The sequence below is a fragment of the Pimephales promelas genome, chromosome 9 (genome assembly GCF_988280905.1).
Source record: "Pimephales promelas chromosome 9, fPimPro1.hap1.1, whole genome shotgun sequence".
Lineage (NCBI taxonomy): Eukaryota > Metazoa > Chordata > Actinopteri > Cypriniformes > Leuciscidae > Pimephales > Pimephales promelas.
The window spans coordinates 8492778-8516008 of record NC_142777.1 but is presented as its reverse complement, the minus strand read 5'-3'; the positions used below and the strand labels follow the sequence as shown (position 1 = coordinate 8516008).

General features: G+C 38.7%; 1 protein-coding gene across 2 annotated transcripts in view; it reads left to right on the top strand.

The window, feature by feature from the left end:
• fam199x (family with sequence similarity 199, X-linked) overlaps positions 1–23231 on the top strand; it is a 103877-nt gene that overhangs the window by 66122 nt on the left and 14524 nt on the right. For both annotated transcript variants that reach the window (XM_089134722.1, XM_089134723.1), the window contains one exon: positions 4672–4920. In XM_089134722.1, coding sequence (XP_088990848.1) covers positions 4672–4920 — 249 coding nt within the window. The remainder of the gene's footprint in view (positions 1–4671; positions 4921–23231) is intronic.

Sequence of the window (23231 nt, the reverse complement as noted above, 5' to 3'; positions counted from 1 at the left end):
ATGCTCTGCGTCCTTGCCATATTCCTTCAAACCGGCTTCAGCTGCCTTGCGGAGCCCAAAGATTGCAACAGAGGGAGACGGACGATTTCCAAAAACATGAACTTTCATGCGATACTCGATAATCTCTTTTGTGACGTTGTTGTCTTCAAACCAGAGAAATCGTAGGAAATTGCAATGGTCTTCTCTTACTGTGAAACAGTAGAACATTTGTTCCACATCTGCTATTACTGCGATGGGCTCTCTGCGGAATCTGATTAGAACCCCAAGCAAAGCATTGTTGAGATCTGGGCCACTTAAGAGGACATCGTTGAGCGCTACACCCTCATGTTTGGCGCTCGAGTCAAAAACTACACGGATTTGCTTGGGTTTCTGCGGGTGGTACACCCCAAACATGGGGAGATACAAACACTCATCATTCAGTTGTAAAGCGGGGGCGACTTCTGCTTGCTTGTTGTCAATTACTTTTTGCATGAGCTGTACAAAGTGCTCCCTCATCTCAGGTTTCCTGTCGAGGCTTCGTTTTAGTGTATCAAGTCTTTTTAAGGCTTGGTGTCGGTTATTCGGTAGACGTTGTCTGGGTGTAACGAGGGGAAGGGGAGCAACCCAACTGTTTGTCTCATCCTGATACATTTCATTCTGCATTATTGTCAGGAATTGCGCATCCTGTTGTGATAACCTTTCATCATCCTACTTCCTGATAAAGACAGTGTCCCCAAGATTGTCTTTTTGTCTTGCCTGGTAAGTATCTGTACAGCTCTGAATGTATTTTGGTTGACTTGCAGATTTATCCTTTATTTGCAGGAGATTGGTACATGACCTGAGGTACGATGGACGGCCGTTGAGAAATATGTTAGTTTTGTACGTTGCTACAGGCTTTGGTTTGTGAGCGCCATTCAAACAGACATCTCCCACAATTACCCAGCCGAGGTCAAGGCGCTGGGTGAATGGTGCATCATGGGGACCATTGCACTGCTGTCTCACTTTGTGCAAACTCAGGATGTCTCTACCCAAGAGCAACAGGATTTGTGCATTCTCGTCTATGGGATGTATCTTGTGTGCGAGCGCCTTTAGGTGCGGGTAGTATTGGGTGACTTCAGGCGAAGGGATCTCTGAGCGATCCTCTAGGATCATGTCACATTGTAGCAATGCAGGCAGTGGCACCTTTATGTGACCATCCATAGACTTGACAATAAAGTCTTTAGCCTTTCTCCCTCTCACTTCCATGATACCTGAACATGTCTTTAACGTATACACCTCCGTGCCTTCTTTAACACTAAAGAGGTCGAAAAAGTCAGAGACTGATTACTTTGTTCGTCCATAACAGCATACAGATTTATTGCCTTGTTCCTCTGACCTAATGGATACACTTTTGCTAAGCATATTTTAGCACAAGATCTTGAGCCGCGCTGTTCACCACATACCTCTGTGCACATCGCTGTAGCTGAGACTGCTGGTGTGCTGAGCTCAGGCTCCCCGCCATGCTGTTTCACCTCTGTCGTTGGTGTGATGCTGTTAGGAGGAGGTGGGCCTGGATGTAGCACAGTAATGTGTCTTTCACTCCCACATTCTTTGCAGATGGCTTTGATCTGACAGCTTCTGGCTTGGTGTTTGGTTGATGCACAACACTTGAAGCATATGTTGTTATCCCTGATATGTTTTTCTCTCTTCTAGGGACTTACTACGGAAGCTGCAACATTTTCTGAGGGGATGCGGCTTTTTGTGCAAAGGACATTGTTTGTCAGGATCCTCACTAACATCTGTTGTTTCATTACTCTGTGCTATTTTTGTCTTTTTCACTGAAATTGTAGGACGAGTACTGTTTTTAACAGGTCTCTCAAACTTGGACTGTGCTACTGATAGAAATGAGAAGCTAGGATCATTTATTATGCATCCTTGCTCCCGTACAAAGTTAGAAAAGGTAGAAAATGGTGGAAATATGGCATTGTAATCTACTTTGTATTTGGATGCATGTGAGATCCATTTTTCTTGTAGGGCGTAAGGGAGCTTTTCCACTATGGGAACCCCACAAGCTGTATCCAGAAAGGCTAACCCTGGTGAATAACCCTCTGCTTTAGCTAGTTGGGTTAGTTTTATCAGTTTTAGGGCTTCAGAGGCATCATTGATTTGAGCCGCACTGATTCTTTTAGCTTGCTGGTTCGACTTTGGTCCAAGCCATTTTACAAGTAGATCTAATTCTTCTCTAGGGGACAGGGACAAGTCTTTAGTAATATTCAGAAATGGGGATTTTCAGCTTCGATAGTTTTGTGGATCATCGTCAAAGGTTTGCAAAGTAGCTGACACCAGTTCCCGTCTCATTAGATATTTAGCCGTATCATTTACCGTAGACGTCTGTTGAGGATTTGGGGGCGTTGAGAAGAATGACTGGTGACGGTGGGTCAGAACTGGATGTAATGTGTTAGGATGCGATGTTGACGTGTATATGGGCGGCCGTTGTTGTCTATGCTCCAGGGTTTCTTGCTTGGTTACAGGAGTATTGTAGGTGAAGGGATTTGTGATTGAGATTTGAGGCTGCGATGGCACTTGGTTGTTTTGCATGAATACTTGACTGTCAATGAAATTTTGAACCTTTTCCTTGGAATCCACAGGGTTGTCGCACAGATGTTCTTGGCTGTAAGGTTGTTGTTCGTCAAACTGTATCTCTGCTTCTGCAGCTGCAGCTGCCGCTTCTTTCTTTATCTTTAAAATATGTAGCTGAGCCTGCATTTCAGCTTGTTGTTTCATTACTTCAGCTTCCTCTTCTGCATAGATCACCTGCGCTTGTACAGCCTCAGCTTTGGCTCGCACTTTAAGAGCTGCTACGCTTGCAGATGACCTGGTAGACCACATTGAAGAAGCAGAGCACTGGGATCTCGTTTCCAGTGCCCCCTCTTGAACTTTCAGCATGTGGCTCCCTGGGTGCTGTTGGGGATGCAGGTCTGATGGCTGCCACATGATGACTTGATGGCTGAAGTTAGCATTTAAGGCGTTGTTTGCTGATAGAAGGCTTTTTACTGTTCTGTCCTCACTAGACGTGTCACTTCTCTATCCAGCTAGACAGACAGTGAACAGGCGAGTTGTTGATTCATGGCTTTTTAATCTTCCAATAGCTATATGAATCTTTTTTTTTTAAACTTTACCATTGTAAAACTGCAAACAAACAAAAAATACAGCAATTAGGCTTGTACATATTCAAATTCGACGCCAATGGTAGTTAACATACACAATCTTCGCCACAAGAGGGCGCTTAAAGGTTGACATTACTGAATTGAACCATTACAATTAGGCTATTTTCTACCCTAGTTTTGAGCCTAGCTCAATAACGCTCTGTTTTTATGGGCGTCTCGCACTGAAGACTTGGAAGTAAACGCCCACTGCTGTGAGTGGATAACAGTTTTGCATAATGTAATGAGTTTCAACTCACTCGTCGGTGCACGTGGGTGAAATTGTTTTGAAAACGTCTAATGTTGTAAAATGGCAACCGGAATGATTCCTTCCTTTGTCTCAGCACGCCCAGTTACATCCGGTGCTGCGTCAGAAGCCGGTTTTGCGTTAGGTGGAGAGTGTCAAATTACACTTGCTGTTTATAAAAACATCCTACTGTTAACGTGAATGATGTTAACAACACTGTGAGGCAGTTAGCTGTCACACAAGAGTAAAAAAGAGAAGTTATTTAAATTATATATTTCGAGCTACATCGACAACTTTGAGGGTTAGTATTTTCTCATATCGTACGAAATTCGTCTAGCGAATCAGCGTTTCTGAAAACGTTGTCTCCGTTTCTGAGAAAACGGATTTTATTAAAGTTTTGCCGCTATATACTTTGCCTGCAGAACGCACTTCGAACACACATCAGCAGGGTTCGTGCATAGAGCCTATTGGGCACTCCAAAGCTCCGCCCCAACCAGTCAGACTCAAACATTAAAAAATCCCAAACACTGCTTCAGCTGGAGATACAAACATTCCAAACGGATTCAGCAGGAGATTCAAACATTCCAAATGGATTCAGCGGAAGATTTAAGCAGTACTTGCACTGCTTCAGCGGCATCAACAAGAGTAAATCAAACTAAGCCATGTGAAACGCCACCATGTCTGGACATTTTTTTCTTTCCACTATAGAAAAGAAGTCATATCCACTAGCAAGTTATTTAAAGAGAAAAAAAACCTCAGTTATTTAAAGAGAAAAAAGCCCTCACACACACACACACACACACACGCAGACACACACACACACACACACACACACACACACACACACACACACACTTACAAATTTGCTCTTGAATTTGATGTTCCAAACGCCACAAACTCACGCAGAAATGTACATCATTGCTAGGAGATGCATGACAAATGAAAATAATATGTCAAGTGCGTGTGTGATGTCTTCAAGAAAATTAAGGGATTACATTTTTTTAATATATATATATATATTATGTCAACTCTGACAGCTTAAATTGCTGACTGTCTGTCTTTCAACGACTAAATTTGACTCATCCAGACTGCAAATTGGAGCAAAAATCGTGAAAATCCTGTAGCGTGTATTTCAAGGCTTGCTAGTTATCTCATACAAGTAGGTTAGTTTCATTCAATGATCATACAATTGTTGCAGGTTAATCTGAGATGTGTTAGTCAGGAAAACTCTTAAAAACATTAAGATTTCTATTGTTAATTTAGGTGAGGAGCTACATACGTGAGCACAGTCCACGGCAGCGTCCCATTATGACACGTGATGGCTGGAAGAGGAGCATGGCAAGCAGTGGCAGCACCAGTGGTGTGAGTGCTCACAGCAGCAGTAATGTCAGCATAGTAAGCAGTGCCAGCAGTAGCACGACTTCCACGGGGTCCAATTCCTCCACAAGCATCAGCCGTGCACACAGTGATGGAAACCTGGCCACCGCTGCAGAGAGAATAAGAGACTCTAAGGTACTTTTAGCACTCATTTTCTTCAAAACATCAAGAAAAATAGCACAAGACAGTGTACTGCTAAAGGCCATTTTATACTTCTGCATAGGGTGCGCGCAGTAGGTACGGCGTAGCATACGCACAGACGCATACCATACCGCGTACCCTTCGCCGTAGCCTGACGCGCACCTCTTCAAAAATTTAACTACACGTCGCGACGACGCGGACCGCAAGATCTGTGATTGGTCGGCTTGGTAGCATCGCATTTCCTCCTACACATTTCCGCACGTACCATCTCCTCCGACGTCTTCTCTCGTTTCTGCCTTTTAGATTTAGTAATTTCACTAAAATTAACTGTTTTTCCACCTCAATAAGCTCCAACTCCAACATGATCCGCTCTCTTTCAGTCGGCATTGCTGCTTGTAACCTAGCCGTGAGGAATCTAAACACAGTGGAACATTAAAACCCAACTAGCGTTTCGAAGCAGTACTGCACAGCAACCAAGATCTGAACGCAGAAGTATAAATGCTCACGACGGCGTCGCCTACGTGCGCAGCCTACGCCGTACACTACAGAAGTATAAATTGGCCTTAAAGTGACATGTCTTAATACAAACATAGAGTGAAGCCAGTGTAATCTGATTCACAAGGTAATGTCTCTCTCAAGTAATTTCTCTTGAATGAAAAAAAAAATGAATGATTGAATCAGTCTGACAAATCATTCACTGTACGAACTGAAGTAACAGTAATTTATAGTGATTTTTTTTTAATACTTCCCTGATATTCACATTTTTTTTACTTCCCTGTTTCATGTAACAAATATTTACACATTCCACTAGACAAAACAAAAACTGAATTTACACAAATGTTGTTTAAAAGTTTTACATCCCTTTGGTTTTTAATATGATGTTTAGTTTCCTTAAAAGCACAGTATGTACGATTTTTTCGTTCATTAACATTTGGTAACATTTGGTTCATTCAACGAACGAAACGAACGAATTGACTTGGAAAAAGATTTGTTCATTTTGATTAACGAGTTCGAACAGGAGAGTCAAGAACGTGCATCGCAGTACAGAACAAGGCGAGCATTTGAGCTTATAAAATTTAAACTTTTTTTTTTTTAAATGAGCGATCGTTTCACTTGATAAGACCCTTATTCATCGTCTGGAATCATTTAAAGCCTTTTGAACAGTTTGCAGTTTGTACTGAAATTGTATTTTGGACCTTGAACTGTTTGGTTCCCACTGAAGTGCATTATACAGAGAAAAATGCTGGAATGTTTTCATCAAAAACCTTAATTTCTTTTGACCGAAGAAAGAAAGACATGGGCATCTTGGATGACATGGGGGTGAGTGAATTATCAGCAAAAGTTTTTTGAAAAGTGAACTACTCCTTTAAAGACTGGGGTAAACCAAGGAAATGATAATTTACTTAAACAAGGTGACTAATGAACGATACTCATCTGATTTGTGGAGGTGGACGAAGAAGTTATTTGTGACATGCAAGATTTATTTTGAAAAAAGGTATGAGCCTGCTGTTTTTGTCAATTTTAGGTTTTAATTTATAATGTTTGCAATTTTAATATAGGTTAAACGTACAGTATGCAATTTTTGGCCACCAGGGGTCACTTATTTAAAATAATAACAAAAGACGTACTTTGATGATGTCGGGAAAGAGCGTGGGCTCACGGGAGTTGTTGTCGCTGTCAATGACAACCAGCTCAGCTCATGACATGACATTATCGTTTCACAAAAATATACGGATATACGGCATCTCTCTGTAGATTTAGCTTGTCAAGAAGCTTTAAATGCAACCCCAATGTTTACCTGTGCCATGCTTCTCCTGTCCCAAACCCTTCTCGGGTCATATTTTTCACCCGTACGTTCGAGCTTTACTGAGCTGGCTGTAGCAGCAGAACGTGCAGGCAAAGCGTAATCGTTGTCCATAACTATGATACAGACGAATATAAATATTTATATTACGCACCTTCAATGAATGACCTATTTAGAACATTTTTCATATATAGGGCGCACCGGATTATAAGGCACATAAGATACTGCAGTCAAACGTTTGACTGGGTTTGCTTTATGCATCCACTATGTGCTAAGGCTAAAGGGAATGTAGTAGTGAGTGCGCGGCGCCGGAGGTGAGGCGTTTATTTAGTAAGCATTAGCGCGCTTGAGCGGGCAGGTAACTTACATTCGCAGCCTGACTCATATGAGTATTCAATGTGGGTGGCTCGCTGACAGCAGCAGCTGGCTGATTTAAATAAGACGACCTGGTTACTGTGAACGGGGAGCGCTTTATGAACATTCTGTGATGCGCGAGCAGCACCGGGGACAGTGTGTCTGTTAAGAATGAGCGCTCGTGAGCGGGCATGTGATTTACACACATAAAAATACGTACAACTTTTCTTTCTTCGTCATTTTCTTTGCTTTATTGGCGGTAGTCCAGTGTTCCCCTTTGTTTTTGGCGGGTTTTGCCGGGTTCCGCAGGAAGTTAGAGAAAATAGAGGAGTAAAAGGTTTTATGACGCCATAGACGGGCGACGAAACGGATATAAAGAAACGTCCCGTGTCTTCGAATTAAACTATAAATTTCTCCGTATTTTAAAGTTGGTGGAAACTTTCAGGATAATGTAAGTACACATCTAATAGAAATATATAACATAGATACAGTTATTTTTGCTATTTTTAAAGCTGAAAAAATACATATTGTGGCTTTAAGTACATGGTTAAATATGTTACTTGCTTGAGAAACCTAATATATAATCTATATAGAAGTAATAAAACGATGATTAAAGTGTGTTCTAACGTGAATACGTTTATTAACGAGTGTATATGTGTACAAAAAGAATCGCACTAGTGACAACTTTTTTTTATAAATCAAAGTTGCTGATAACTTCTGGATTTGAAATGCAAATAGAGAATAAATGTGTTTGTGGTAGGCTACAGCCACAGATCAGTTGCGCACTGCAAACGCACGCAGCATATGTGAAAGCACTATAGCCTGTGCTGCGCCTGTACCGGATGCGCACCGCCACACACACTGCATACCGCACTGCACATAGAGTATGTGTGAAATAAAGGAAATGCTTAATAAAGGAAACATTGTGGGTGCAGTATTCCTGGACTTAAAGAGGGCATTCGATACAGTAAATCATAGTCTTCTTATCTCAAAACTGTCATCTTATAACATGTCACACCAGGCATCATGGTTCGAGTCATACTTACAGGGACGAGAACAATGTGTAGTTATCGATCATGTAAAATCTGTCCCATGTTAAATTAAGACCAGAATCCCTCAGGGAACCATACTGGGGCCTATTATCTTCAGCCTGTATGTAAATGAGCTGCCTGAAGTGTGTCCTGAAGTTGGTCTTCAGATGTATGCGGATGACACTGTGGTTTATGTTTCTGGCAAAAGCCCTGCTGTTATCGGCAATACACTGACCAAAAGTCTTGAGAAAGTGTCTAATTGGTTAAACGAATCATGTTTAACCCTCAGGTGCTCTTCGTTTCGGAGTCACACTTGTTATCTTGACCGGACACCTAAAAATGAAACTTTCTCCATCCCAGTAAAACCAATGCAATTCATTTTTGTTCGATAATATTTATTCTTTTTAATTTAGTATTTTGAGACAATTTAAATGAATTTATTAATATTTATGCAATATTTATGGTTTATTTTTGCCATAGAAAAAAATATATTATTTTCTATATATATATATATATATATATATATATATATATATATATATATATATATATATTATTTTCTTCAAAAAATATTAATGCAGTATTTTAGTTTAATATAGAGTCTAGGCCTTCAGAAAAAAAATGTTTTTTGAAGAAAATTAGCACCATCTGGTTACAGTATAGAGAAAAGGCGTAGAATCATGGTGTAACCACTTGATGGCATGTACAGCTCTCTATTGAGAGGCATGTGAATTCCCCAGCTGTTTATGAACACATTTTTGTTGTTGTTGTTGGTGGATTTGTATATATAGTTGAAACAATCTCAAAAACTATTTCTTATAAAAAAAATGACAAAAAACAAATATTCACAATTTTTTTTTTTTTTTTTTTTTTTTTTTTTTCCTATGGGGTCATTTTTGACCAAAGACCACAAGTGTGACTATTTTTTTTAGGACCACATAGCATGCTCAGATCATGACCTCAATTTTTTTGTGTGTTCACATACATAATGCCATAAAAGTCACCAAGTTTCGTAACATCGCGATGAAGCTGTGATTTTTAAAAATTCAAAACATACTTTTTGTAATCAAAATTTATTGGTGTGTATGTGTATAAAAGTGTGTTTGTATGTGTGTGTGTGTGTGTTGGTGGGTGTGTCTGTTTTGCACTCTAGATGTTGTAGAGTGTCACCCCTTTCTTGCGGTGTACTTTTTTTTTTAGAATTGTGGCCGATTTGTAGATTGTACATACAAAAATTCAGAGAATTTTTTTGTATCAATTTCCTATTCATTTCCTATGGGTTGTCATTTTTGACAAAAGAGCAAAAGTGTGACTCATTTTTTTACGACCACTTAAATTGCTCGAATCATGACCTCCATTTTTTTGTGTGTTCACATACCCAATGCCATAAAAGTCACCAAGTTTCGTAATTTTCTGAAGAAGCTGTGATTTTTAAATATTCAAAACAGATTTCTTGAATCACAATTTATTGGTGTTTTTGTGTATAAAAGTGTGTGTGTATGTGTGTGCGTAGGGGTGGGTATGTCTGTTTTGCACTCTTGATGTTTTACAGTGTCACCCCTTCAATGCTGAGCACTTTTTTTCTGCATCGTGGTCGATTTGTAGATTGTACACACAACAATTCTCAAAGTTTTTGTTTTTGTCAATTTCCCATGCATTTCCTATGGTCGGTCATTTTTGACCGAAGAGCACAAGTGTGACTATTTTTTTTACGACCACTTAGCCTGCTCGGATCATGACCTCAATTTTTTTTGTGTTCACATACCCAATGCCATAAAAGTCACCAAGTTTCGTAACATTCCGATGAAGCTATTTTTAAAATTTCAAAACAGAACATTTTTCAGTCAGAAATGACCGAAGAGCACCTGAGGGTTAACACTTAACCCGAGGAAAACTAAGTCTATGTGTTTTTCGATAAGAGCTCGGACAATAAATGACCTTAACATTAAAATGAATGGCGAACTAATCGACCAGGTGGAACAAGAAAAATATTTAGGAGTGACTTTAGATTCTCAGCTAAATTTTAAAAGTCATATCAAAAACTTCTCAAGAAAAAATGAAGGCCACTATGAACTGTTTCAGAATGATCAGGAGCTGTCTAACATTGGAATGTGCTCACGTATTTCTGAACACTATGATTCTGTCCCACCTGTTCGACTGCACCACCGTTTGGTCGCAGACCAGCCAAACTACCCTAAAGCCGGTAGAGACGCTTTATAACCGTGCCCTAAAATTTTTAGATGAAAAGCCCATTCGATTCCATCACTGCTATATTTTAAGTGAACATAAAATCTTACATTTTGTCAATTTTATTAATTTCAGACATATTAAGTTTAGTAAATGTTTAATTGGACTTGCACTTGAGCCACTCTGTAAATTTGTGAACAGGCTCGAACCCTCCAGATCAACAAAAGCTGCTACACATGGAGGCTGTAAAGTTCCATTTTGTTAACTTCTTTTGCCCAAAATGTTTTTCTGTGAAAGGAGCCAATCTGTGGAACGGTCTTCCAACAAATATAAAGACCTTAACTAAACTGTCCACCATCAAAAAACTAACAAAAGCCTGGTTCATACAGCAGCAGCAGTGTGATCATGCCATATGAAATTGTATATTGTTGTGTATGTGAGGTGTGCATCTGTGTGAGTTTGAGTGAATGTGTTTATTTACTTATTTTTATTGGTGCTAACTGGTTTCTTGACATTTTTTTTTATTCACTGTCATTTTTTTTTTATTCCTTTGTTTTTCTTGATTGTTAAAAGCTCTTCTAGGGACAGGTGTTGCGAATTAGCCTTGGCTATAAACACTATGATACAGGCATCGGATTGTTCTTTATGTAATAATCTATGTTTTTTTGTATCTGTCCCTATTCAAATAAACAGTAAATAAATAGAAATAAATAAATAAAATGGGCATTAGTTCGTTTGCTATTCGAAACTAGCAGTAAGGTAGATCAACATTAGAAAAACATACTGACCATCAGTATTGTTGGGGGAGTTACTATTAAAAATTAGTGTTTGCTTGTTTCTTATTACTTCTTAAAAAATGTATCCATTACTTTACTTAGTTACCCCCTTTGGAAAGTAACTTCTTACGTTACTCGTTACTTTTATATTGCTTGAGTTTGGGCAGAACCCAATATGTTTCTAAATATGTAAGCCTATATAAAGTTCTACTGTGAGCTCTACTTATTGAAAAACTAGAAGAAAAAAAAGAGAGATTTTTGAATTAGAAAAAAAAAATGATTCAAAAAACATTTGAAAAACCTGTATTGTGAACACCAAAGAAAGATATTAACTATTGAGCAGTGGTGACGCTGCTCATGAAAAATAGTGGCAGTGGTGAAGCCGTTCGTGAAAAATGTCACAAAGAACCGGCAAAAGTAAATTTCAATTGTTTATTACTAAACAAGTGGTTTCTGTCAGTGTTGGCTGCAAAGATGAAGTTGACGATGCTGAGTCACGATCTTTGCAGTAGTGAGCACATTTTATACAGATTACATGAGCAGAGTTTTCTGTTTTCTTTCGTTTTTAATAGTTTTGTTTAAAAGTACACATTTCAAGCTTTCTATATATTTCTCAGGTCAGGGCCGGCTCTAGACCTTTGGTTGCCCTAAGCGAGATTAATTTTTACCTGTCTCAGGTATTTGAGGCAAAGCTTATACACTATGTTTGGGCTCATTTATGAGGCGAGCTCCAGTTTACGGGCTGGCACAGAGCTCCTAAAAAGTACTCATTATATTGCCTGCTATATTTACTTTTTATTTATCAAATCCAGGCAATTGGTTTGTAGCAAATGCAACATTTAATAATATACATAAAATGTATTTAAGGGGGCCGAAGGCCAATTTAGCTCAAAGGGAATGGTTCATTGATTTACACTGAATCTTGACTGAATCACTAATGGAACCGAGCAAACGACTCGTTTAGAGTTCATTTGAACGGGACGTAATTATAACCTTTGCAAAGATATAAATACCCAATCTATAGTAAAACACTATGTCGTAGCAAGGTAACTTTTGATCGAACAGTACAAGACATTAAATGTGCAAACACGACAAAAGGCAATTATCTTTTCAAATATATGGACAAGACTTTATTAGCTATTCTAAACACAAAACTAAGGTCTAAACATAATCACGCACACACACACATTTATACAGTCGCGAAAGGGAAAGAGTGAGTTGGAAAGAGTGAGAGAGAAAGTTTCAACTTTCTATATGCACGTAAGACATGACCTGAAAGGACCACCAAGCGTTAATTTAAACCTTCGTTTCTTAGAGAGGTTATTCAATTTACATTAAGGCACCAGTTCACTTAGAGCCTGAAGTACTTGCTTGTCTCTGTGTTGCTTTGGGAAATCCCTTTTGTCGTTGCGTCGAAGGGGGGTTTCCCGGCCGGGTCCGTTGCGTGGCTGTCTTCTCGTGTTTGGAAGGAAGTTTCGGAGCTGCCGATCACGTGTGGTTGGCAGGCAAATGAGAGTCCTTACGGTTCGAAGTGCATTGCGGAGAGCCGTTTGAAACGAAGCTTTGCAGCAAACTTAAAGGTTCTCTAAGCGATGTGGGGCCAAAACATTTTTTGTCACATACATCAAACGTCTCCTCACTATCGGCTAGCTGCCTGTCCCCTAAACACACTGTAAAAAAAACGCGGTCTCTGTAGACACCACAGGCTCCACAAACGGCAACAAAAACAATCATGTCTCACCCGGACCACGAAACCTAACAAACAGTGTTCCAGCCAATCACTGGCAAGAAGTATTTGAGGGTGGGTCTGGGGGGTTAGTGCGCGTGCACATGAAGGGGGTGTGTGTGTGAAGGAGATAGAAGCATCAGAGGGAAGTTTGAAAAATGGCCGACACACGACTAAATAGACGTCGTTCTGAAGAACAAATTAAAAAGAAGGAGTCGGATAAAGAACGTGCGAAGTTCCGAATTTACATCGGTAGCAAAGCTTTTAAACGATGGCGAGAACTCCAGCGGCAGAAGGGCTTCCAGTCCGACATTCAGGTTGCTCTGTTTTTGCTGGACAGATGGGTAACGTTAAATTGTTTTTTTTTCTTCTTCTAAATTGACGCTTTATGTTCGCCAAACCCACAAAAGGATATAATTAGCTAGAACTATGCACGTTCACAATTATTTCAGGAAGCACGGAAGGGAGGGGGAGGAGATGAGATGCGGCGGAGGGAGGGTTTAGCTAGCCTCCGAATTGTTTGAAAATATTCCGAACTTCAACAACACCCAGGATCGCTCAGAGAACCTTTAACTTTGAAACGAGACTCTTACAAAAAAGACAATACAGAAAACAAATGAAAGTGAGACGTTGGATGGCTTGAATTGGCTGAATTGTAACCCCGATCTGGATGGGTTATTTTGTCTGCTGGTCGAATTTGGTCTAGTCGATGTAGAAGCATGCGAACACGCTCTTTGTTTCAGAGATAAGCACGAACAGAACACTCTCTTGCTGGTTTTAGAGAGAGGCACGAACTTAACGGTTACAGAACTGAACGAACTCAAACTGGAAACACGAACAGAACTGAACAGAACAGCACGTCTTGTTCCTTTGTTTGGATCTTTAACTTAAAACTCAGTCCAGCCTCCCAGAAACTTCTGGCCAATGGTATAATTTTAGGAGGTGGATCTGACTTCTTCTTATCACTATCTTGTGATCTGCTGGTTTTCCAGCACTTAGCAGAGAAACAAGAGAACACAGTTTAAGATTATATATTATAATCATAAAACAAAGCATTTTAGACCGATTTCAATCAAGCCATCTTTTGAATCAAGAGAATACGATTCTTTTGATATGAAACGAGGCATTCACACTCTAGAGGAATAAACAATCACAATACTTAACAATTACATGATTAATATGTGATCTAAGCATAATAACTACAAACAAATTGTAGAACGCATAATATCCACAAACATATATTGTAGGAACATTAGCAAACATAGAATTAAATGTTTGAGTAGAAGTCCATTGAAAATGGTTCTGAAGTGAGTTTATGTGAAAAGGGTGCAAGTCTGTGTTCAACTCGTGGGGGAAGAGGTCTGCGTAACATCTCTGTCAGGGGATCAAAGGAGTGCCCCCTTTCTGTGGCATTCTGTTGGAACTGCAGGACCATAAAAAGTCTTCAGAGGGGGGGTTTATTGTCCACCAAAGCAGACCTTTTGGAGCCATCCAGTCAATGGAATGTGAGCTCCAAAACCTTTGGAGTGTTGAATCCATGTGAATTAATCCCATGAAAGATTAATTTGATTAATCTGTGTTTGATTCGCCTCAATTCCTTACAGGTTGATGAAACATTGATTATAATTAACATACAAACGCCCACTGGTATGAGTGGATAACAGTTTTGCATATTATAATGAGTTTAACTCACCCGTCGATGCACGTGGGGGATATTGTTTTGAAAACGTCCAATGTTGTAAAATGGTGACCGAAATGATTTGACCATACGTGTTCGACCCAGAGTGCTTGTGTTGCACCATTCCTGTCAGATCCAATATAGGCTGCACAGCACCGTTCTTTACTCTTAATCGGTCTGCAAATCCAGTCTTGTTTACAAAAAAATCCTCAGTGAAATGAAGCTAACAGATGACAATGTTTTACCTCATCAGCTGGAACGTCAATAAAAATAAAGTTTATCCATGCAGTCCTAATTGAATCCAGAGGAAGCATATGCAGCGACTGTCTTCCACAACCAGGCATTGCACAATATTCTGTATTGCTCGGTAGCTTGATCCGGTGTGTCATCACGAGGCTTATGTTATTAGCTTGCGTGAAATCGGTGGGCGGGGGGCAGGGCTAAACTTACCATGTTGAAGCAGGCGTTGATCTTTTTCTGCAGGGGTGGTGTTTTATATTCTTTGACGTCATAGTTCCCCACTTTTAAAAATTAGTCGTTTGCAGAGGCTGGTGTCAATAAAAGCTTTTATTGGACTAACAAGGACGTTTCCTGTACACTTATAATGTTAGTTTAATGTTAGTTACATTTAATTTAAAAATGAAGGCATTTTTCCTACCCTGATTTTAGCCCTCTGAAATTAAAGTCCCTGTAAAGTCAAAATTAAGTATGTGTTCTGAGTTTGTCACACCACAGAAAAATGTGTTATTAGCCACCCAGCCAAATTTGAATTATAAAAATAGCTGGCAAGTACATAAAATAAGCTATCAAAATCTTGAAAAAATTAGCAGTTATCTCTGTTTTCAAACGCTGGGGGCGTGTTCGCTGGCTGCGTGGAAACCACGCCCACTAGCGGGAAAGCTGTCGACGATGATATTAGCTGATACCAGAGATCTTTCGGGACGGGAGGATGAACGCTGAGGCGGGAGATAGTCGTTTCGGCCCCGTTCACCAGTAACAGCGGATTATCAGTGAATCCCAGTTGTCTCTGAGGAAAGTTTATAAAACTATCCAGTGTAAAATGATCACTTCAGAGGCGGGTGTTGACGGTGATCCTCAGCTCTTCATCAAGGTTGGTTCTCTAAAAACCTCTTCTTGATGTGATCGTTTTTATGGAATTTAAATGAAGATACTGATCTGTTTTGTACATGATCGCATCCAGGTAGTAGCCTATGCATTTCTGTGTCGAAGGCATAGCTAGCTAGAAAACTGTAGGTCAAGTCAAGTCACATTTATTTATATAGCGCTTTTCACAATACAGATGGTATCAAAGCAGCTTCACAGTGATAACATGAAAGTAGTACAACACAGATCAATAATACTGTTAATATTAAATAATAAATAAATAACCCCGACTAAGCAAGCCAAAAGCAAGGCGACAGCTGTAGGCTCAGCTGTAGTTGTACTGACACAGTCACTCGCGATTGAGCGGTGAATGCGAATGTGCTCGGGGAGTGTTATTGTGTGTTAGGGGAGAGATCAGACTATGTGCGTCATCAAATAGGGGCGTGTCCAGGAGCTCATGGGCTCCAGTGTGTCATCGAGCCCTGTTTGAGCCCCGCCCAAACAATCCATAAAATTGCAATGGTGAAAAACGGTTTAACGGTCTAACTCCACATTTCAGTACTTCACAGTTCACAGTCTTTGTAATATGTTTTAACAATACATATGCAACATTTATAATGTGTTTAGAACTTTTTTGTAGAATTGCCTTTACAGGGATTTTAAGGATCACATTTTTACGTTTTGACTATTACAGCTCTCAAGGTTAACTAATCATGAAAAGTGTTTTAAAGTGTGTAAATATGTATGTAATAAATATAATGCTATAGATATGAATATAATGCTATTAAGAGTGACATTAAAGGGTTAGTTCACCCCATTCTCTAAGTAATTACTCGCCCTCATGTTGTTCTAATCCTACAACCCTAAATCGAGCTGGATCACTTCTCCATTGTGCGCAAAAAACAAACAAAAATAACAACTTTATTCAACTATACATTTCCTTCCCTGAGGGCCTCTAGATTTCACGTAGTGAAACTGCACAAAGCTTCTAGGTTGTACGTGCAACACAGAAGCTTTGCACAGTTTTACCACATGAAATCTCACAGCCCATAGAGAAGGAAATGAATAGTTGAATGAAGTCGCTATTTTTGTTTGTTTTTTTGCGCACAAAAAGTATGCTTGTCGCTTGCAAAACTTAGATTGAGCCACTGTAGTCAGACTAGTCTCTTTAACTTTTCTGGGCCAGCCAGTTTTGATCCCTTAAAGCAGGGGTCTCAAACTCAAATTAACTGGGGGCCGCTGGAGATAGAGTCTGGATCAGGCCGGGCCGGGCAGCATCAAGTATTTAAAAAAATAAAAACAATGTTTTTAAGTATTCCAAAAATGGAGCACAACTGATCCAATCTTCTCAATCTTTATTATTAACGTTTCTTCTGAACTGTTCCTCTGAATTTGAACATTCCTTTCTGTACATGATTGGTTCTTGATGAGCTGTCCTTGACAGTTGACAGTTTTACAAACTTTCTTTGTCTTTTTCTTATACACAACATCTTTGTTGTGATGATAGTCATATTTGCTTTTTATTTTCTTTACACTATTATATTGATTTTTTTTTTTCCAAAAGGCACATTTCCTTTTATTATACTTGGAAAACCAACTACTGCTTTTGAAATACAAATAATTCTTTCTACACATGTGTCTCAGGCAAATTACTGACTTTGCACATATCAAAGCAAACCTTCTTATCAACCTGTTGGACCAAGTTCATTACATGAACTAGTTCAAAGTTCAATTCACAAATTTTAAAATGAACTATTTCAGTTCATATTTCAAAAATGAACTAGTTCTTTTTTCCCCATATGTTGCTGCGAGCTTCTTTTTTATTATTAGGCTATTATTATTGCCACAACCCATATACAACCACAGATAACAATCATTTTATCGACGGGCAAAGTTTGCACAGACATAAGATTTTCCCATCCTCACCGACCTCATAAAAGCCTTTTAAATGATCTTACGACGCCTCCTTGGTTCACAGACACTAGAATCAACGAGTTCACTGTAACGTTCATCAGGCAGTAATACAGTAGGCTACGTTCAGTTCACGTTCGCCCAAAATATGAACGAGTTCATTAACTATCGTTCATTGAACGTGTTCAGACACAACACATATTACAAGCTCAAAATGATTATTCTCACATTGTTTTAGAGCAGGGATATCCAACACGTCGCTCGCGAGCTATCAGTAGTTGTGGGCTGATTTGGTGGTGGTAGCTCGTCTGTTCACATATCGCGCTCACATATTTTGCACGCTTAAGTACGTTTCAAACGTAGGCGCGCATCAAGCGCCGAGCGCACTCATAATTAACGCGCTCATTTTTTCCAGGCGCAGTATATTTGTACTTCGTGGTTGTCTATGACAACTATTGACAACAAACCCACGGTAAGCTGTCACGAGACTATATATGGTAGCCCATAAGGGATAAAAATATTAATAATAAAAATAACGCGGCAAACGCAACGGCGGGCCGCACTAACATTAAACTTTAAAATCAAGTAGGGGGCCACAAAATATTGGGCCGCGAGTTTGAGACCTCTGCCTTAAAGGAACACTCCGACTTTTTGGGACTTTAGCTTATTCACCATATCCCCCAGAGTTAGATAAGTCCGTACCTTTTTCATTTCCGTGCGTGCTGTAATTCTGTCTGACGCACCCACTGCTAGCCTGGCTTAGCACAAAGACCCCGTTTACACCTGGTATTAAAATGCGATCTGTATCCAGATAAGTTATCCGGATAATAAAAAACGCACGTTAATGCAAGGTGTAAACGCGTTGTGATCGGATCGTGATCGGATCTGCCTGACCACATCTGGAGGTAGTCTGGCTCGCATTGTGTCCGGATCTTTACTAGGTGTAAACGCAATCTGGTTGTTGAAACCACATATGTATATTTTACTCCTCCCAAAAATGCTAAAAAATAAACGAGTGAGAGCGTGTTATATAGGCTATATGTCATGTTATAGCCTAGTCAGATGCGACACGTGACACGCATCACCGCAGATGAGCAGCTGAGCGTCTATTCAACGTGCAAACATCGCAAATAAAAGTGAAAGTAAGTCACAGACGCAGTTAACACATCTTCAAGTAAAGAAACGAAATTATCTTACCAGGCCTGTTGCCACTCTCTCTTATTGATGTCTCTGATTTGGAAATTAGCTGATGATCAATAAAATGCCGCTCAGATCTGTTGCTTTTGGTGGCGTGCAATCCAATAAATCTGCATATAACGCAGGAGGTGAAGATCGGATTTATATCCGTTTTGCGAAAACACATTTATGTGGCCAGGTGTAAATGGAATCAGTACTTATTATCCGGATAACTTATCTGGATACAGATCGCATTTTAATACCAGGTGTAAACGGGGTCAAAGACTGGATTTAAATGGCTACAGCTAGCATACTAATCCCAAATAAGTGACAAAATAATGCAAACATTTTCCTATTTACATGTTGTGATTTGTATAGTCAAAGAGTGTACAAATAACAAGGTCATATGAGACAACTGTATATTTTAACCATATAAATATTCAGAACTATATTCTCAGAAGGCAAAGCACGGCTACTTGGGCGGAGTGATTACCGCAGCACCTGAGACGCACCGTGATGAGGAGCAGAGAGTTCGTTCAGAGTTGGAGTAATAGAGTCAGCAATTACAAGATAGTAAAAGCATAGTTTACAATCTACAATAAACGGGAGACCGGGTAATACCATGATTTTTCATAGAATTCCAACCAAAAACACATCCTGACTAATAAATATCACAGAACATGAAAAAAGAATTATTATTACAGTAATCAATATATTTTAAAGGTTCTATATGTAACTATTTATATAAAATGAATCCTTTTTTATTGCCTGTGTTTGAAGGGGTTGTAATCACAAATTGCAACGATCCACTTTTCGGGTTTTGCCATTACCTCTGAAGGCCAATATTCTTATTTATATGCGAGGTCTCCGGGTCGGATTTCCTGCGAAATCCATCAGAAGTGACGTGCATGCGCGCTCCCGAGTCCCGAGCCTCTCTATCCTACAGTCTATCATGCGACCAACAGCACTTCAGCTGACGACATGGAGTCTGATAACCCCCCAAAACATCCTGCCTCCAGCACAACACAGACTCAAACACAAACTCCACATAAATATAAAAAACAAAAAAAGTTTTATCTGCTCAAGCTCGTCAGGCAAAACGTGAATCTGATCGACTCCGGACGAAAACGCGAATCAACATAGTAATCTCAAGTGAAATTGCAAGGTAAACTACATGAAACATGACATGAATACAAAAGAATGTTCTAGGATAACATTAGTATAACATTTAGTATGTAACTTCTTTTATTACACATTTCCAGACAAGTTCAGTACAGTATTGTTACTTCCTACGATCTTAGCAGATACACTGAAACTGTTCAGTTTAGTTCACTAACCGTTTTCGTTATCATATTATACATTCACCTATGTTGACATTGCTGATTGTGAAAGATACACGAATAGTTAGAGAAATGCTATATAACATCACATGTCTGCTAAATGCAGTTTATTGCAACATTATCATGGACGCGCACAGAGCATTAGTTCAACGTCATGGTGATAAGTAAGGTAGGCTATTATTGTACCTGCAGTGGGAATTTACATTAGTTTCCAGCATGTGGGATAATTTTGCCGTTGCGTTGAAAGTCTCTGTGTGGCTGGTAGTGAATGATTGCTCGCTCTTGAGAGCACGAGCGCTCTTGTTGCATTCTGAAACATCACTGCTAGAGGTCGCTAAAAATCGCATACAGCACCTTTAAATGCAATTTATTACAGCTGAACCAAATGTATTCAACAGGATATAATACTGTAATGTTAATTCCAATTACAATAGGCTAGAATGAGGGGAAAGTAATAGCACAAGGCAAATGGTTTTTGCACAATGAACCCACAGTAGCCTACCCGTACTGGACAAGGTCACTGTTTCTCCAAAAAAAAAAAAAAAAAGTTTAGATAGTTTAGATTCCAATACAGTAGTATAAACTGAGAAATGCATTGAATTTAGAATTTAAGATTAGGATGGTGATGATATTGGCCCATCCCGTTTTTCTGTATTGGTCAGATTACTGAAACTCTTAACCCTCTGGGGACCAAAAACGCACCCCAGTGCTTTGATCTTTTCTTTTTTTTTTCAAATAGCTGCAACATAGACTTAAAATACTCTGTAATTAATGGTCATGTAAATAAAATCAACACATTATTATAAACTATAGAGGGTCTTCTTTTTTGTGTACACTCGTATTAACATCAAAACCTTTTGTTTTTGTAAAATAAATAAAATAAACAGGGTGCGCTTTCAGCTCACTCTGTCTCCACAAAAAATTTTCTGAAACATGTCAGAAAAATTAACTGTAACTCAGTAAATACTTGTCACAGAGACACAAAAGATTTCTCTTTATGAAGCTGAAATTCTCTTGTTTTAAATGAAGTAATTTATTTAAAAAAAGCAACTATTCTCAGTTGATGTAATCTGTATGAAAAGAGAGAGATGTCAGTCTTTTTCCTTTCATCTAATTATATCCTATGACATATTAATGTGACACTGCATTGAGAGCGCACGCTATTCAACGCTATTGAACGCTAATGTTGAGCCAAGCCACGAAAACGCCCACAACAGCTGGATAAAACAAAACATCACGTTTACCACAAATCTAACCTTTACCTCGTATTGCTGGCTTTGAGGAATAATACTGTCGTAATAATCCTGGAAAAGTTAACCCAGTTACCCCCAGTTGACGGATTCAACTGATGTAGTAAGTAATTTTTTCTTAAGTGCTTTGTTCTAATCACATTATTGAATAGTGTCTGTAAACTGCATAAAGACTGTTTAAATATTAAATGCGTGCACAGACAGAAGCGCACGCGCTGTGCATTCATTCACTCTCACTCCTACATTAGTAAGAATCGGGTGTGTGAACGAATGAACGCACAGATGCATAGCCTACTGTTACAGACGAAATAGATTACAAAGTTTTTACTATAAAAAAAATATAGACATCAAATAAGCTTTAGTTAGACAGTTTCTGCTCATATGTTAAAAATATAGTATGTTTTGTCAAAAATAAACTAATCAACTGTTATCCAATGCAAGGTAATGCAATGCACATATCAAAATAATGAATCCTTAACTTTGAAATATGTATGATAAACCGTATTGGCCTACTTCAAAAATAATACTTTAAATGGAAAAAGAATTTTCTTTTCAAGATGTTTCCAACTCTAACTTTGAACCAGTTCTACACAATGACCCATATAAGCTTTTTGACCAGGATTTGTGTCCAGGTATGACTAAAAATGGGGTTTTGACTCTCATATATATATATATATATATGAAGAGCTCTTTTCCAAAACGCTATAAATCCATTTCAATAGTTTTCAGGAAAACTACATTTTTTACCTAGACCCACACATTTTGTGAATAATCAAATTATCCTGTTGAAATGTTTTATTGGTTCAGTCTGAACATTTTGAACAATGATTATTAAATCAAACAACAATATTGTTAATGATAAATTAAAAGTTAATTTTATTTATTTTTTCAAAACGTTATACATCCATCCATTTTTTTGTATCATTTTTAGTAAAGTCTTTTTTAGTAAAGTGTCAAACCTCAAACAAATAGTAGGCTACCAATTTCAACATATGCATGAAAAAACTAATTATTAAAAATGATCAATAATGATAACGATATTCAAAAAAGGGATGGGCACCCGTCCAGCACATGCACACACACATAGGCTACATACATAGCATGTTAGCAAAGCGGAGCTGCGAGACGCTTAAATAAGTAAAAAAAAAAAAAAAAAACATAAAATAAACATAGGCTACGTTTCACATTTGTGTTTACTAATATTACGTTACTTATTTTTATTATTTCATCTATGTTGAGTAGGCTATGAAAAGGGAACCGCATGAGATGAGTAAGATATCCGACCAATATCGGAAAATATTTGGAGTGGGTCAGACATGATTTTGACCACTTATTAAGTTTTGTTTTGTAGAAAGCTTGTAAATTTCGTTTGATATAAATTATATCTTTATTTTAATAAATGTTTCATCGACAAATTGACTGGATTAAAACAGCAAATATCAGACAATATAATTAGGACACAGAGGCGCGCACGTGAACCGGAGAGCGCGTCTAATATAGGCTATTATGAACCGAAACACTGCGATGCTTGCCTCACAGACCTGAGAACTAGGCTACAGAAATCTTTAAATGTCTACTTTTAAACAAAACAATTAAAAACGAAAATAAATTGGCAACTCTCTGCGTATGCTAATTCGAAGTATCTCTCTATAGGCTTATGCGCGTTCACTGCGAAGATGGCGAGTAGCATCATCAACTTGCTGCTGACACTAACAGAAAACACTAGTTTATTAATAAACAATTCCAATGTTTCATGCATAATCATTACTTTTGCCGGTTCTTTGTGGCAAGCTTTATGCATGCATTGAGATGCGGAATAGGCAATTAAAAAACGCTCATATGGTTTCTCTCCCATTTCATTAAATCAATATATGTGATTAGCCTATGATTAGACAAATGGCTTAAATGATCTACTACTATAGTCGACTAGAAAACTAGGACTCATTTTGAGGAATGAATGAACATAAT